The sequence below is a fragment of the Gracilinanus agilis genome, chromosome 2 (genome assembly GCF_016433145.1).
Source record: "Gracilinanus agilis isolate LMUSP501 chromosome 2, AgileGrace, whole genome shotgun sequence".
Lineage (NCBI taxonomy): Eukaryota > Metazoa > Chordata > Mammalia > Didelphimorphia > Didelphidae > Gracilinanus > Gracilinanus agilis.
In genome coordinates, this window is record NC_058131.1 from 49437226 (window position 1) to 49454463 (window position 17238).

The 17238-nt window shown below is 48.7% G+C and overlaps 2 protein-coding genes across 2 annotated transcripts; one reads left to right on the forward strand and one right to left on the reverse strand.

Annotated features, from left to right (window-relative positions):
• Window positions 1–4257: 4257 nt before the first annotated feature.
• Window positions 4258–9998, reverse strand: LOC123236636. The gene is made up of 6 exons (XM_044662997.1): window positions 9914–9998; window positions 8121–8228; window positions 6425–6564; window positions 6226–6322; window positions 5936–6060; window positions 4258–4434 (listed from the first exon to the last, which is right to left on the reverse strand). The coding sequence occupies exons 1-6, from the start codon at window positions 9996–9998 to the stop codon at window positions 4258–4260; spliced, it is 732 nt and encodes a 243-aa protein (XP_044518932.1).
• A 2346-nt stretch (window positions 9999–12344) lies between these two features.
• On the forward strand, window positions 12345–16191 carry SPATA2L (spermatogenesis associated 2 like). Its single transcript, XM_044660521.1, has 2 exons — window positions 12345–12647; window positions 14312–16191. The coding sequence occupies exons 1-2, from the start codon at window positions 12345–12347 to the stop codon at window positions 15320–15322; spliced, it is 1314 nt and encodes a 437-aa protein (XP_044516456.1). The 3' UTR covers window positions 15323–16191.
• Window positions 16192–17238: the final 1047 nt, after the last annotated feature.

Below are 17238 nucleotides of genomic sequence, written 5' to 3' on the forward strand. Positions count from 1 at the left end.
TTGAGGCAGAGGGCTCAAGGGTTGCAGTTTGGGCACTTGGCCTCTAAAAGGTTCACCATCACTGACCTAGGCATGGTCTTTACCTTTTGACCTTCATTTTTATATTTAATCAGTTTCATCCATTCTATCTCTGCAGCATCTCTTGAATCAATCAGGACAGGCACTGCACTAGGCCCTGTAGATAAAAGTGTAAAGAATGAAACCAAACCCACTCAATAAGCTTACCCAGCCACTAATCCAGTTCCAGTCCTAATCACCTTCGTCTGGACTATATAGTATCAGCTTCCTCATTGGACTCCTGGCATCTAGTCTTTCCCCCTCTCCACAAAAATAACAAAATAATTTTCCTAAAGCAGTAACTATGTCATTCTGCTATTTCAGAAACCTTTAATTAACTCTGTAATACCTCCAGGATAAAATATAAACTTCCTAGCTTGTTACTGAAAGCATTTCATAACATGGCTCCAGCCTACCTTACTAGACATTGCACATTATTCCTCTTCATATACTCTATGTTCCAGTTGAACTGGCAATTGACTTCTCTCAATTCATTCCTCCTGACTCAATATCTGGAATGTCCTCCCTCCTTTCTTTGCCTCTTTATTTTAAGGCTCAACTCATGTTCTATTACCTACAAAAAGTCTATCCCATTCCTCATAACTGTTAGTGATCTCTCCTTTCTCTGTGGTTTGTGGTCAGTGGTCTCCTAAAGGAGTTACTAACAATGTAATCCAGGGCAAGTTGTGGAGATCTCTTTATCATCTCTGATAATCTGATGACAGTTTAGTTGATAAGGAAATAAGGACAGGACAAGGGAAATGTCTTTTACTTCATGCTTCCAGCTCTGGCTCCAGGAGCATGGAGTTTATTATATATATTTCAAGACTCATTTCACACAAAAGAACCCCTCCCACCCCCCCGGAAACTTTGCAGATGCACAGAAGTTACAAATTATGTCACATCAAAGAACACAAAATATTGGCTTCAGAATAGACCAAGGCCAAGGCTGAATTTTGACTAGGTTCTTATCAGAAAGCCAAGTTGGGGAGTATCTTGGCCTTAGCTATAACAGGCAGCAGCATGCCTTGCTGTGTTAACAGTGTTAACCCTTTAAATTCAGGTTTGATAGGAACTTAAAGCTTTTCAGTAAGGCCATAATACTTTTCAAGAAGAAATCACAAAAATCACAAAAGGGGTCAAAAGAGGAGTCTCAGATTTTTATCTATTCTCTTATTGGCTTCCCACAGCAAGTCACAACCTCTGACTCAGTTTCCTTGCTTGCAAAATGAGAATAATAATAGTACCTACCTCCTAGGGCTGTTGTGAAGATCAGAAGAGATAATGTTTATAAAGTCTTATGCAATCTTTCAACTCTATAAATACAAATATCAACTCTACAAATGCTATTATTCTTGTTGTTCCCTATGACATCCCCTCAAGAATTTAAAGATACTGATCCTGTCACCTCAAAGTTCTATTTTCTCTAGGCTAAACATTACCAGTTCCTTCAACCAATTCTGACATGGTATAATTTGGTTGTCATTATTGTTCAGTCATTTTCAGTCATGTCCAACTCTTCATGACCCCATTTGAGATTTTCTTGGCAAAGATACTGGAGTGGTTTGCCATTTCCATTTCATTTGATAGATGAGGAAATGGAGGCAAACAAAGTGATTTGCCCAGGGTCACGCAGCTAATAAGTGTTTGAGGTCAGATTTGAACTCAGGGAGATAAATATTTCTGACTTCTGACTCCAGGCAAAGTTCTCTACCCATTGGCACCCCCCCCAGCTGCCCAAGGAAGGAATTTAGGGATTATAAGAGATGATGGTGAGAAGGGAATGCCTTTCAGGAATGGAGAACAGCCATTGCAAAGGCACCAGGCAGGAGGTGTGTTATGCATGGTGAGCGGTAAGAGTTTGGTTGGATCAAAGAGTTCATAGAGGAGGGCAATAGATAAAAAAGTTGTAAAGGTAGGTTAAGACAAGGTTGTAAAGGGCTTTCAATGACAGAGGAGTTTGTATTTAATTGTAGAGAGACTAAGGAACCACTGAAGTTCAAAGGGGAATGACAAGATCAGACTTCTATTAAACTACTTCACTATCAAAAGCCTGGAGACAGGGAGAGCAATTAGATGTTGGCTGCAATGGTTCAAATGAAGGTGAGGAGAAACCTGAACAAGGCTCTGAGGACAGCTGCTGAGTGAGTGAAGAGAAGGGATGCAAGAGATGTGGAGGTAGAACAACCAGATCTGACAACTGAATGGATCTGTGGGATGAGGGAGAATGAAGATGCCTCCAAAGTTGTGAACTTGAGCGATTGAAAGAATGGCAGTACCCTTAACAGGAAGAGGGAAGCTCAGAAGTGGCATGGACTTTCAGGGGAAAACAACGAGTTCTGTTTTGAGATGCCTATGGAATATCCAATTCAAAAATGTCCAGTTCAGTTCATTCATTTTTCAGTTGTGGCTGACTCTTTGTGACATGATTTGAGGTTTTCTTGGCAGATGCTAGAGTGGTTTGCCATTTCTTTTTCCAGCTCATTTTACTGCTAAAGAAACTGAGGCAAACAGGGTTAAGTGACTTGTCCAGGAAGAAGGGCTAGCATTTCATCAGAGGCAGGAATAGAGGAGAAATGGAGGAGGGGATGATGTCAAGGGAATATGAGATGAAGAGATGGGGAGAAGAAGAAGTTCAAGGCAAAGGAAGAGAAGGCATGAGACAGTTGTTGTAGGGACTGCAACAATCAGGGAGGAGTAGAACAATGACCTTACTGTAGTTGAGAGATGAGATGAAATAAATTTGGAGTGGATCTGGTCACCATGGTTACACTTGACTTCTCCATCGCTGTTCTTGAGCATTTCAGTAGGAAAGGAAAATGTTGGATAGTTCTATTGTGACCTTGACATAATCCAAGGTCACCATTTTTAAGAGCAGTGATTTGTTGTGGGAATCAAATGAGCTAAAATGTGAAAAAAACCTTGAACTAAAGTAAGGTTATTCATATTTCTTATTCCTCTTTAAAGCATTCCATATACCAGCAAAATTACATTTATTTTGTGTTCATTTATGTTTATATTTCCCCTCAAATGTTAGCTCCTTGAGGGCTGACTCATGTTTCTGTGTTTGTATCCCCAGGGTATAGGACAGGTCCTGGTACTAAGTGCCTAATATTAGGTGCCTAATAAATGTTTGTTGTATTATTTTTCTTTTTGCGACCAATCAAGTACCAAGATTCAGGAGAGTCCACTCCCGGAGAACCCCCAGCCAAGGATCAGAAGCAACTTGGAATTCGTACAAATTTTATTAAAAGAGAACAAAATGATTGGGAGAAATATTGGGCATCTCAAGGGAAGGGAGCTTGATGGTAATGGTATTATCTGCCTCCACCTAGGGAAATATATCAGAGAAGCTATCATTGGAAATGGCCCAGCCAAGGATCAGACTAGGAAGTTTAAGTGGAAGTAGAAGGTTTTTTAAATAGAAGAGAGGAGGATGGTAGGATGGGGGCAAAACATGTAGGGGAAATCAGTGGGACTAGATAAAGACTCCTTTCCAGGGGCTGGTGGGTCATTTTCCATGTTTCTCATCTTGTTAGTTGCTATTACCCTGTGCCTCTGACTTCTGGGATGGGAATTGGGGAGAGGAGGTGATGCTCAGATGACTACAGATACTACTTCTTGGAAAATGTTCTGGTACTGTGTGAGTCTGGCCTAAGTTGGGGGGGGGGAACACAAGTTTAAGGCTTCACTTCTGTGTCTTGGTTCCTTCTGTCCTTCTGTCTCTACCCTCTCACTAGGACCCAGGGTCTCCATCAGTTCTAGATCCAATGGGAGTTGGCTTCTTCTATCTGCATCATTTCTTACCAAAAGCCTGGAGCACCCGAGCTTTCCTCCTAATAGCTGGAAAAAATGGGCCTCAGAAATGTTATCGACATTCTAGGTTGTGAGTTCCTACCCTGTCCCTGGTGTAGCAAGATCCTGGACCACTCAGCCTGTTGTCTTCCTCCCTAAACCAGTCCACTATTCCCAAGAGGAAGGGCAGAACTCATCTGAGGTCCCATCTGGAAGGGATTTGAGTAAAAAAAGGGAGTGATGCAGAAAACAGGAAGTTCAATATAGGGATAACCCAGGCTAAGAGAGCTTTTAGAAGCATCCTCAACCCAAAAAGGAAACTCTCTGTAGAGAAAAGGAAAGAATAGGGGCATTGGTGGTGGCCAGTTAGAGACAATGCACACTTCCTGGGGGACAAGAAGGGGGTCACAGTTTCCCATCTGAGGTCAGAACCTGGAGGTCAGCAGGAGAGTCTATACGCAGGACAGAGTGTGAGACAGCAAGTTTATCCACCAGGGAGGCCACAGCCTGGCCAACCTCCAAGTGGCTGACAAAGCCAGGACCCAGGGCTTCAGGGAGCGCAACCCCCATGTTGATCTTCACCTAAGTGTTAGAGAAACAGAAAAAGATCATCAGCTTCTCTCTTTCTCTCAATGGGAGTTGGAGCAGGGAGAGGTGCCTCTTGGAATCTCTCATCCTATTTAAGGTTCAGCTCAATGAGTTCAGCCTCCTGGTAACACTCCTCCTGCCCAGCACAGGGCCTGGCATGAAGGAGGCATTTAATAAATGATTATTGAGTTAAACTCAAATCAGGAAGAACTGTGGAACAACAGGTAGACCAGCTGGCCCTCTCTGAAAATGGATCTTGCCTCCTCTATGTCTGTCTTTCATACATTCACCTCTTTCCCCAACCAATACCCAAACAGAGGGTATCTTCCGAAGCACCAACCAAAGCAACTTTGGGAACCAGGTCTTCCCGCCTAGATTCCAGTCCCTCCAATCTGCCCTTCATATCAACTGTCAGACTTACTTCCCTCCTGCATTCATCTGGTCACATCACAAGTGTTTTTAACTGTTTCTTGTGGCTCTCGATTGCCTTCTAAATAAAGATCAAGCCTCCTTTGCCTTGCCTAGACAACTCTCCCCACCTCAACTTATTCTTTGTCAGCCAACAATCATTAATTAAGCTCTTACTCTATGCCAGGCACTGTGTTCTCCAGCCTTCACGCCTTTGTTTATGGTAAACCTTGTTTAGAATGCTTCTGCCTTCTCTAGCTTTAATGGCAGAATGGAATTAAAACTAGGATGGGACCATCAGAGCTTTGCCACAAGGTGGGAAATTTAGAGGTCACAGGCAATGCTGTCATCAGTACTTCCTAGTGTCTCAAAGTCAATTCATACCCCCATCTCCATGTTACACATACTGCAGATTGCCCCAGGCACCAAAATGACTAATTATAACTATAAATTCATGCTTACTTTTAAAAACCCAACCCAAATGCTACCTTCTCCATGAAGTCTTCTCAGTTACTCAGTCAATAAAGACTATTTCTTCCTCAGACCTCACATAGCAGTTTACATCACTTTTATTTTGTATTATAGCTAGCTGCATTTATATCTAATCCCCCTTCTAGATCAAAAACTCCATGAGGCCAGGGACTGCGTCTTATCTAAAATCTTTAAGTCTTTCCCAGAGCTAGCACTGGGTGGTTAATAATGTCAGCTGAACATCTATTTGGGGAGGTCTTTGGAAACCATACTCTGTTCCATAACTATTTCCTTAATTCTCTCCCATCTGCTTATGAGGATGAGTAAAGAAAACTTGGACCAGGCTAATCAGGTGCTGGTGACCACAGCAGCTATTGGATCGTGGTTGTCTCTGAATGTGGATCGGAAGATTCTAGGGGACCTCATTGACTTGCACCACACAGTGACAAATGTGCTGACCTTTGATCATTTTGCTTGTGATTGAGATGGCTTAAATAAATTATTCTTACCTTATCGGGGGAAAAAAGACCCTATTGGTGCCCCCCACCCCAATGCCTCGTGCCCTGGACAAAGGTTAGAGGCTCTTGTCCATAGACTTTGCCCCCAAGGCTCTCACCTCATTCAGCTTACAGGGCACATCTGGGTATTCTTCACGTACCACCCTGCTGAAGGCCAGGGCCCCTGAAGCCCCCAGGGTCAGGAAGCCTGTGCCTGGCCTGAGCAGACGATCCCCTGCACTCCCTAGAATACAACAGAAAAGTAAGACAAATACTGGGCATCTAGTTGGGAGATGAGAGGGAAGAGGATGGACAACCCCAACAATAACTCTACACTGGGGCTCCCGCACCACCCAGGGGACCCCAGAGTGACACAGACCCTATTGATCACCTTGCTCCAGAGCCTTACCAGTGATAAAGGTGTAGGAGCCTCCAGGGTTTTCCCAGACCAGGGGAAAGAAGGCTTTCCAGGAAGTGAAGGTACTCAGGAGCAAAGTTTCCAGGACCTAGGCAGGTGGGATCTTTGTCTTAACCATAGCTCTTCTCCCTTCCAATCCCGACTTTTCCCTCTTACCTTCCTCCTTTGCCACCCCACATTCCCTGCATACCCACTGCAGCTCCTGCAGGGTCTGAGTATGGGGTGCCCCTCCTTGCCACCAGCTGAAGCCCAAAGCAGACACCACATCAGTGACCTTCTTGCCTCCTCCCAGAAGGGCTGCCTTGGCTGCTTCTGCTCCATCCTCAGTGCCTACAGAGGGAAAGGGAACCAGGGTGATGGTTGAGAGACTGGGCTTTTTGCTTCATCCTGCCTTTGAGAAAGTATATGGCCCCATTCCCTCTAGGGGTGGAATTGGGAGTGTGTGTCCATGTCTGTACACGAAGGGGCATCCTTTGCTTGCCATTTCATTTGGCCAATCCCTACATTACTTTTGAGCTGGCTGAAATTGGGGAGCCCCAGACTAGCTTCTTGGTGTGGCACAGAAGAAACAACAGTGACTCTAGAGTCAGGAGAGCTGAGTTCAGAACCTGCTTCCAATGATTCTGTGATCTTGAGCAAATTGCTTTGGGGCAATTTGGGGGGCAATTTGCTTGGGTACACCTCCTTGGACTTCATCTTCCTCATCTGAACATGGACTTAGTAGAAAGAGCTCTGGACCTGTACTCAAGGGCCTGAGCATGCTGCAAATATCTCTTTCAGATGGGAGTAGGATTAGATAAAGCAGCTACGTGGTATAGTGGATAGAGTTTCAGGCCTAGAGTCAGGAAGATCTGAGTTCAAATCCAGCCTCAGACCCTTACTAGCTGTGTGACCCAGGGCAAGTCACTTCACCCTGTTTGCTTCGTTTCCTCACTTATAAAATGTGCTGGAGAAGGAAAAGGCAAATCACTCTAGAATCTTTGCCAAGAAAATCACCACTGAATAACAGCAAAAGGATTAGTTTGCCACTAAAAGGGCTTTCGATTCTAAAATTCAGCAGATTCTAGCTCTGCTTTGAGCAAACTTCTGGTCAAACTGCTCTGGGACTCACTTATCTCATCTGTCAAATGGGGGAGTTGTATGAGATCCTAGATTTAGAGCTGGAAGGGATGATATTAGTCATCCAGTCCAACACCTTTATATTGTTATTTCCTTCTCTGTACTTTTATGTTCCATAGAAATCAGACAGCTCTCCTCACCTCACCATATTCTGTGTCAGGCAACAAACATTTAGTAAACATTTATCATGTACCAAGCACTGCACTTTCCTGCCTCCTGGCCTCCACTTATGCTGTCCACTATGTTTACAATATCCCACATTCCCATCTTCAGATGCTACGTGGAGCTATAACTAGAATGGGACTTTGCTGCAAGGTAGGAAACTTGAAGGGCAGACAGTACTATCATCAGTACTTCCTGTTATCTCACAACGAATTCATACCACTCCCCCATTAGTTAAAAAACTAACTGAATTTTAATAGAATTTGTTTCCTTTATAACATCCTGTATTTTTCCTTATGAAAAAAATTCTTTTCTTTTTCTTTTAAAACAATATTTTGAGGAGGGGCCCAGGCTTCACCAGGCTGCCTGCAGGGTCCAGGACAAAGAAAAGATTAAGAGCCCAACTTTAGAGTTCTTACCTTTTTTTCCCCACTCCACCAGCCTTTGGCTTTGGTCCCTGCCCTCTCCTCCCCCTATATCTGTGCCCAGAACACATTGAAGTTTCACATTTGCCTCTCAGTGTGAGCCCAAAGCCCAACCCCCATTTCTTTGGGCACTCCCAGAACTCCTGCCCCACCCTATACCTGAGGAGGTGACTCACTCACCAACATTCCCGACCAGGGTGAACAGGCGATTGTGGGCTTCTGCTGGTAGGAAGCTCCGAAGCTTCTCCAGTCGCTCAGCATCCCGGGAGATGACAGCAACTTGGAACCCTATGGGAGATGGTTGATGATCAGGTCCAAGGTTCCTAGAAACTTGGGACTGCAGAGTGGGATCCTACTTACCAAGAGTCTGGGCCAGGAGACAGTCAGAGCTGGCGCTCTCTCTCTCTCTCTCTCTCTCTCTTTCTCTCTCTCTCCATCCATCCATCTATTTATTCATCCATCCATCCATCCATCCATCCATCCATCCATCCATCTCCCTATCTTTCTCTCTCTCTCTCTCTCTCTTTTTCTCTAGCCATCCATCCATCCATGCATCCATTTATTCATCCATCCATCCATCTATCCATCTCTCTCTCTTTTTCTCTAACTATCCATCCATTTATTCATTTATCCATCCACCCATCTCTCTCTCTTTTTCTTTCTCTAACCATCCATCCATCCATCCATCCATCCATCCATCCATCCATCCATCCATCCATTTATCTATCTATCTATCTATCTATCTATCTATCTATCTATCCATCCATCCATCCCAACTTGAGTCCATTAGGAAGCAAATGAATTCCAGAAATTTAGAACTAGAAGGAATCATCTAATCTAAAAAGACAAACTAGAAACAGAGGAAACCAGAGTTCAAATCTCAGCTTTGCCACTTCCTTTGATTTTAGACAAGTCTTCCCCTTGAGCCAAAGTTTCCTCTTCTCTAAAATGAAAAAGTTGGATTATATTAGAGATACTTCACTTTTTTTTTGTTTGGCAAAACCCTTTGGCAGTCTGAGGAACCCCCCTCACCTTTCCCCCGACCCTTTCTCAGAATAATTAGTATTTTAAAATGAATATTTAAAAAAAATTAGCACTTTAAAATTTGTAATTGTTAAATCGCTGAATTTCACTTAAATATCAGTGAAAATGAAAATGTAATTTTTTTTCTCATCCACGTTCATGGATCCCGTGTAAACCTATCCATAGACTCTCGGTTAAGATCCCCTGGATTATATACTCCCTCTTGGTGCTCTCTAGATCTAAATCCTATAGCCACTTCACCTCATAGACTAAGTAACTGAGTCCCAGAAGGTTTAAATAGTCTGCTGAAGGGTCACCCAGATATGCGGTGTGAGAGATGGGAATGGAAGAGACTTCCTGGGAGCTGGAGTACTGTCCTGCAGCCAGGGTGTTCTCCCACTAGGTTCCTGGACATCTCTCCATCCCACATATGCATCTCCTTCCCCCTGCAGTCCAGTAGGGACTCAAATAGAAAGCTGAACTTGACCAGACTCATTGTCCAGGAGCTCTAAGGGAATCCTGGGGCTAGGTTGGAATGAAAAACCTCAGTTTAGCTCTTTCCCAAGTGGCTATGAGAATATCCTCCCAAGACCATGGGGAATGAGTACTGGGGTGAGCCTGGATACCCTGTAGAGCTTCCATAACACCAGCAAGGTAGAGCGGAAAGCTCGTTGGATTTGTAGTCAAAGGACGTGGGTTCCAAACTGAACTTTGCCACTTCCTAGCTATGTGATCTCGTTGTGCCTCAGTATCCCCTTCTGTAAATAAGAAATTGGACTCCAGTTCTTTCTAGTTCTAAATACTTTGACCCAGGTTTTCTTGCCCTGGGAATTCCTCAGCGGATCCCCCTCCCCACCTCCTATTTTGCGGCTTTCTGCTAAGTCCAGTGAGCTCCCACCCAACTGGGGGGCTATGATCACACCCAAAACACTCTCCCCGAAGCCCCTCACCCTTCTCCAGGAGCGACTTCACAATCCCAGAGCCCACGGTCCCAGCTCCTCCCAACACCAGAACCAGGCGTTCAGAAGGAGACATGCTGCCTTGGAGGGTGCCCTGCAGACCAAGCCAAATATTGCCAAGGAGAAAAGCTAAGTAGAGAAAGCTTCTTGGAGAACCCGCCCTTAAAGCCCCTCATTGGCCAATCCTCCAGCACTTGGTAGGTGTTGGCTCCGCCCCCTGGGCTGCCAGCCAACCCCCCAAATTCTGCAAGTTAATTTACTAGGTAGGTCTTTTATTGTGTAGTCCAGAATACAGAACTGGAAAGGAGTTTAGAAATTTCAAGCTCTGACTTCCTCATTTTACCGAGAGGGAAAGAAACCTGTCTGTGGTCTCACAGGTCAACTGGTCCAATGAATCCCCTCTATAACAAGAGCTAGCATTTATGTAATGCTTTGAAAAAAATTGTAAAGCACTTTTTATGTTATCTTATTCGAATCTCATAACAATCGTGTTATTTGTTATCTCTACTTTACAGATAAAGAAACTGAGGCACAAAGAGGCAAGATTTGAAACCAGATCTTGCTGTCTTCAGGTCCTTTGCTCTCTGCACTGAACCACCTCACTGCCTTCCCGACTTTGGAAGAAGGGAATTCATTCCATGTTTGGAGAGATCGTTTTGCACATTGAGCCTAAAAATACCTTTTTACACTTTCTGCCCATGGATTCCAGGACATGGTAGAATGGAGCGTCAGATTCAGATGCTTTGACTCTAAGCCCCAGTTCTCTTTCTACATCCCACCGGCTTTCTCCCTTCTCTCTGCTATCCTGGAGACAACTGTGGGTCACAGCATGCAGAAGGTGCCTGCCCAGCTCCATCTCTCCTCCCTGACTCCTTGCTTAAAGCCCACTCCTCTACGAAGCCTTCCAAGGGCTCGGAGTACTCCATGCTGAGCCAGTTAGTTTGGGGGTTCTGGAAAAGGGCCCTGGGGATAGCTCTACAAGCCCTAGGTTTGAATCCTGGTTTTCTCGCTGATTTGGTAGATGATCTTGGGCAAGTCCTTCCCCTCTCTGGGACTCGGTTTCCTCTTCTGTAAAACGAGGAGGTTGGACTCAAAACAGTTCTGTAGTGGTTCTGTGACGCCGGCGGGCTACGGAGGGGGTTAGAGGCTAGCTTTTTTTCTCCGGAGGAAGCCAACTCAGATAGATCTCCAGTGGCCCAGCATTGCCACCTAGCGTCCCAGCGAAATTGCGTGCCTGCGGTGGGCTCTGAAGAAAGAGAGATCTGGGGAGTAGCGGAAAGCAGGGAAGAGACCGAAGGCTCCCGACTCCCTCGCAGCAGAGAAACTGATTTTACTTATTATTCACAGCCCTCATTTTACAGAAGAGGACACTGAGGCTCATAAAGGGGCCCATAGCAAAGTTGGGGCAAGGCTGGGACGAGAAGCCAGGTTTTTGGTCTTAATGTTAATTTGTGCCGCGTATGCCCTGGCAGGAGGCATCGCTTCTCAAGGAGCGAGGCTGAAACTCGTGGCTAGACAGATAGCTTTTCGGGCCGGACTAGGCAGAAAGAAGCTGACCTCAGCGTAGCAAAGAGCAAGAGCACGATTTCCCCGGTTCTTTCAGCCTCCCCCCACCCCCACCCCCCGCAACGTGGGCCGTGAGTCACGAGCCGCAGTCCTGCCAAATTCAGGCTCCTCGGAACCCTTGTCCTCTGGCTAAGGACCCTAGCTGGGTGGTGAGACAGAGCTGGAAGAGGAAACTGAGACCTAGCAGGGGACAGGAACTTGGTTACAGTCCCCTAGCTAGAGCGGCAAAGCCTGACCTTCCTACACCAAATCTGGAAGCTGATACTGGTGAGGAGATGAATTGGGGAGTCCCGCCCCCTCCTTGTCCCCAGGTGGGGCCCCGCCTCTGTCCCTCTCCGCTACGTCCCCCATCCTCACCACCCATCCCTGCAGAACCCCCCCCACCAGGTCCCTTTTTCATCTCTTTCTGCTCGGCAAGGACACAGTTAAACTCCAAAATTGGGCGGAGAAGGGGGGCGGAACCCCCAAACCACGCCCCATATGCGTCAGCCCCCTTGTCTGACCAATGGGGGGGAGAGACCCCCGCGAAGCCGGAAGGGCCCTGCTGGTCCACTGGGCTCTGGGTTGTGCGCTGGGCGTTGGAGGAGACTCGGGGAACCTGGACAGGTAGAGACGCCTCCCCAGGCTCCCGCCTTCCCTGACCATTCCAGTCTCTGGGCTGAGGCTCGGAACCGGGGGCGGGCGTGGGTGGGGGCAGTCCGAGCGTGGGCACATCTGGCTCGGACTCCCGATGGGCCAGGGGAGAACGTCTGGTTCGGCTTGTGGGTTTCTGCCCGGGGGCTCTGGGCTGGGGGCGGTGCAAGGTGCTCGTGGAGGGATCCTCCGCATCTAATCGTCCCCCCCGCCGCTCCCCAGGATGGGGGCCAGCTCCCTGTCGGAGGACTACCGTCTGTGCTTGGAAAGAGAGCGGCGCAGAGGGGGCGCGGGCGTCTGTGCGGACCCCACCCTGCGGGCCGTGCTCTGGCAGATTCTGGTCGAGGACTTCGACCTGCATGGGCTGCTCCAGGACGACGCCCTGGCCCTCTTCACCGACGGGCTGTGGGGCCGAAGCGACCTGGCCCCTGCCCTGCGCAACCTGGCCCGAGCGTTCGAGCTTCTGGAGCTCGCCGCTGTCCACCTCTACCTCTTCCCCTGGAGGAAGGAGTTCACCACCATCAAGGTAGAAGCGGCCCCGGCATTCCCCCCTCCGCCTGGGCAAAGGGCCGCTGGGCCCGAGTTGTGTACCGGGCAAGGGATGGGGGTGGGGAGAAGAAATGCAACCCGCACTTGTTCAAAGTCTGGTGGGGGAAAGCTGGGTAGAAAGCTGGGGGAAAGAGCGGGTAGCTCTTTCTGGGCCAGAGGAGTAGAGTAGCTGTGTGGCGCAGACCTCTCACCTTCTCCTAGGGTGAAAAAGGGCCCCAGAGCCTAGGCAAGGTGCCCAAGCTTCAAAATTCACCTTTCGCCCCCTTCTCCCCGTTATTCTATCCCCGGACGGGGGCCCTTTTGGTCACAGATGTCTCATACGGGGAGCCTTTCTAGGAGTGGGTTGGGAGAGGCCGCCTAGATGGAGGGTCTTGGGAAGTTTTGCTAGAGTGGGGGTAGGTAGCTAGGTAGACGCCGGTGGAAAGTGGGCAGGATCTGGGGTCAAGTTCATATCCCAGCCCCGCCAGTCACCTCCCCGGAGCCATCTTCCCTTTCTGCCCCGTTTCCTCATGAGTAAAACACAAAGTGTTGGACCAAAACGATTTCTGAAGGCCCCAGATCCTCTGAGCAGATGGGGAATAGCCTGTGTGCGTCCCAGGGATTGGGGCCAGACTCCCGAAATGGCCCAGTTCCTGATCAGGTGGAGATGCCGTGGCTGGCACTCATTTCACTCACTTTATTCCATGGCCAGAAGGAATAGAGCCTAAATAAGCTTTCTTCAGGGCATCAATGAACTGGCATGTCAGGATGCCAGCTAGCATGAGCTGGAAGAGATCGCCCCAGCAACTTTGTGAATTCCAAACGCTGGGGAGGTAGAGGAGTGATGTCAGCTTGGGCAGCGTGGGAGAGTAACACCTCCACTCGGTTACTGTGGTAACACCAGCCTCACCAGGAACCCAGGCAACAACTCCAAAAGCAGGTTATCTCAGCAGCGACACCTACCGGGGGTCGGGCAGCAGGTGTCCTGGCCGGAGAGGCCGGGCTCAGGCAGGGGCTTGATCTAGAGAGCTGTCATAGACCCCCTGGCAGTCTGGAGAAGCCTAGGGACCCTGCCAGAGACCCCCTGTTCTTAAATGAGTGAAGGAAGTGCTCTATTCAGGTTAGAGGTGAGTGAAAATAAAGATGTCATTGTTCTTTCCTTCGCCTCAATTCACAGATCCCACAAATTCTATCTTAAGGGCTGAGGCGTTAGGTGAAGCACCCTGGATCTATGGGGAAGAGTTGGTCTTGGAGTCAGAAGATGTGTGGGTTCAAAGGACCCTGGGAAAATCTGCCTTTCAGCTTCCTTCTCTGTAAAATGAAGATAATACACTACAAACTGCACAGGGTTGTTGTGAGGAAATCCTTCATAACCCAATGGAAAGGGGGCAGCGAGGTGGCTCAGTTTAAGATGACGAGACAGACCTGGGTTCAAATCTGGCCTCAGACACTTCCTGGCTGTGTGACCTCTGGCAAGTCCCTCAGTCCCATTGCCTAGCTCTTCCCACTCTTCTGCCTTAAACAAATACTTAAGATTGGTTCTAGGATGAAAGTTTAAAAAAAAAATGACACAAGGGAAATCTGTTGTTATTTTGGGTAGGGGAGTGGGTTACAACAGGCTGAGCACCCCTAAAGCAATAACCCGGTTCTTTTGAATTGCAGACCTTTTCTGGGGGCTATGTCCACTTCCTGAAGGGTGTGCTTTCCGAGGATCTCATCACCAAGTGCTTCCAGAAGATGGGCTACACCAGGAGGGATGAGCATCACCTGGTGGTGGTCACTCCCCCGCCAGGCTATGAGCTAATTCAGGTGGCTCTGGGCTGCTTTGCTCTGAGGTTGGAGTGTGAGATTCTAGAGGAGATCCTGACCAAGTTGGGGACCAGCCTACTGTCTTCAGAGGAATTGATTGAGGAGCGCCGAGCCAGTGGCGACGTGGACACTTGTGTGGACCGGCTGAGGAGGCGGCTAACTGGAGCCGGAGAGCCGTCCACCAGGCCCCTGGTCAGTTACCCTGCTGGCATTGACTTGTACAGTGACATGCTGGAAGAAGAAGGTCCTGAGGATGATTCCTTGTATGGTGGCGAGCCCCTACCTGGGCCAGAGTCGCCCTCCCCGGAGCTAACCTACCAGCCCCCTATTTGGGAACAGAGTGCCAAACTGTGGGGTACCGGCCACATGGCCTCCAGTGCCAGGGAGCTTCGGGAGAACGGGAGCAGCTGGGAGGCTCCGAGTGTGGAGGAGCCAATTGAGGAGAGCCTGTCCTATGAGGCCTTCGAAGAACCCACGGAAGAGAGAACCACCTTCTCCTTCATCGCCTTGAGGCGGGAGCTGACTCCAGAAGCTGCTGGAGGCAAGAGCCCCAGTCGTTCCCCTCGACACGTCAGGATCGGTGGGCATCTCGAGGCTGCTGAAGGGGCTCCTCTTTCTCCCTCTGCATCTGGTGGGGAGCCCCAGCGCTACCAGCTTCATGGTTGCCTGCCAGTAGGCACACTGCCCACCTACTGCTGTGATACATGCTGCCAGCTCCATGCCAGCCACTGCCAGGCTGTCTACAGCTGCCGATTGGGTCACACGTTGCACGAGCTGCAGAGTGAGAAGCAGCGACGTCTCTGGCTGCAGAGGACCCAGCTGGACTCCTTGCTTTATGAGAGTCCCTCCAGGGCCAGGCCTTAGGATGAGTTGGGCCAAAGATGAACTCCCCCAAATTGTAAGGCTCAAATTGTCCCCCCTCCCGTCTCCAAGGAGAAGCCTGGCTTCTCCCCTGGCTGATGGAGGATAGGAACCTTCTAGCTCAGTAGGAAAGGAAGGAGTCTGCAATCCTGATCTCCTGACCTAGATACTCGGCTCCTCTCTAGGTAGAAGGCCAGAGGCAGCATTATCTGGGTGCTCAGAATTTAGGAGACCTGGGTTCTAGTTCTTTCTGCCACCAACTACTTGTGCGAGCTTTGTTAAGTCACTCATCATCCCCACTTGTAGTTCAGGAAACTTGGGCCCTAGGAGACTTAACCCCCTCATCAACCTCATGGTATCTTGGACAAAGCTAAAAGTGCTATACCGATGTCAGCTGGAATGATTCTGCAAGGGAATTCCCATCTCTTGGAAATGGAAGGCAAAATAAGTTCTTCATGAGGGCATGAGAAAGCTAGTGGGGCTATCTAGAAAAACAAACCCTCTCCCTATTACCTTCAGCATCGTTGTGGAAGCCCTTCTGCCAGGGAGAGAGCAGCCTTCTGGGGAAGGAGGGTCCCCTTCAGGGGCAGGGTTTGTATTTGTTGGGGGGCTGGCCCTTCTGCTAGGAAGAGAGCTGCTTTCTGGGGAAGGAGGGTCCCCTTCAGGGGCAGGGTTTGTATTTGATGATCAGGGGCTGGTCGACCCCTCCACCCCGCCCAGACAACCCCAGCCACCACATTCCTCTCCCACAAGACCCCTGTGATCCCTGAGGCTGTGACCATGGAAGAAGGGCCTGGGTCCAGCAGGGTCCATCCTGTGTAGGTGGCTGTCTGTATTAAAGTGAGGTGATGTTGTGTTCACCAGGGATCTTCTCCTATGTCTATGTTCTTTAGCCAAATTGTTCCATCCTGACCCCAAAGTTGGCTGCCCCACAGATTTAAGACAACCCACCATCTTTCCTGCCCCTCAGCCAATTCCCGTAGGCGTGTGGAAACCAGAAGGGAGCCCCAGGACAGTCCGGCCTGCCTGGCGGTTCCCCTAATCTGACTCGAACCTGACTTGATCTTTTCTGAGACGTTTTCTTTGTCTCCTCTCTTCTTCCAATCCTCTCGGGTATTGCCAACTTTGAGAAGGGAGGGTCGGTTAAAGACGGGGGTCCTCCTCCTACGTCCCCCAGTGGAATGCTTTGTCCGGGGACAGCAGCAGCCATTCTGAAGGTGAAGTTTGAGCTGCTAAAAAGCCTACAGGGGGCAGCTGGGTAGCTCAGTGGATTGAGTCAGGCCTAGAGACGGGAGGTCCTGGGTTCAAATCTGGTCTCAGACACTTCCCAGCTGTGTGACCCTGGGCAAGTCACTTGACCCCCCATTGCCCACCCTTACCATTCTTCCACCAAGGAGCCAATACATGGAAGTTAAGGGTTTAAAATAAATAAAATAAAAAGCCTGCAGGATCCCTCTTTACTGGGTGTCAAAAGAATCAACAAACATTTATTAAAGGCTTCCTTGGTTCTAGGCACAGAGGGCCTCTGGAGATACAAAGCAAGACAGAGAGATGGGAGGTCCTGGGTTCAAATTTGGTCTCAGACACATCCTAGCTGTGTGACCCTGGGCAAGTCCCTTAACCTCATTGCTTTAATGATAATAATAATAATAAAAAAAAAAGGCAAGAAGCAGGGCCTGCCTTCCAAGAGTTCACAGTATGAGCGTGAGGGCCGCCTGTCCTTCTGGGGCTGTGTGTCCCCCCAAGCATCCTCTCTAGAATGGGGACGAGCTCATAATGTCCCAAGAGCGCCAGCTGTGCTGTGAAACGTGAGGAAGGGCTGAAGGGCTCGGCCTGAGCCTTCCTCCCGGGTTGGGACGAGGAGGGAGACTACACCGGCTCTGGTCACCAGCTCGGCCGTCCGGCCGCCTCGGGCAGCT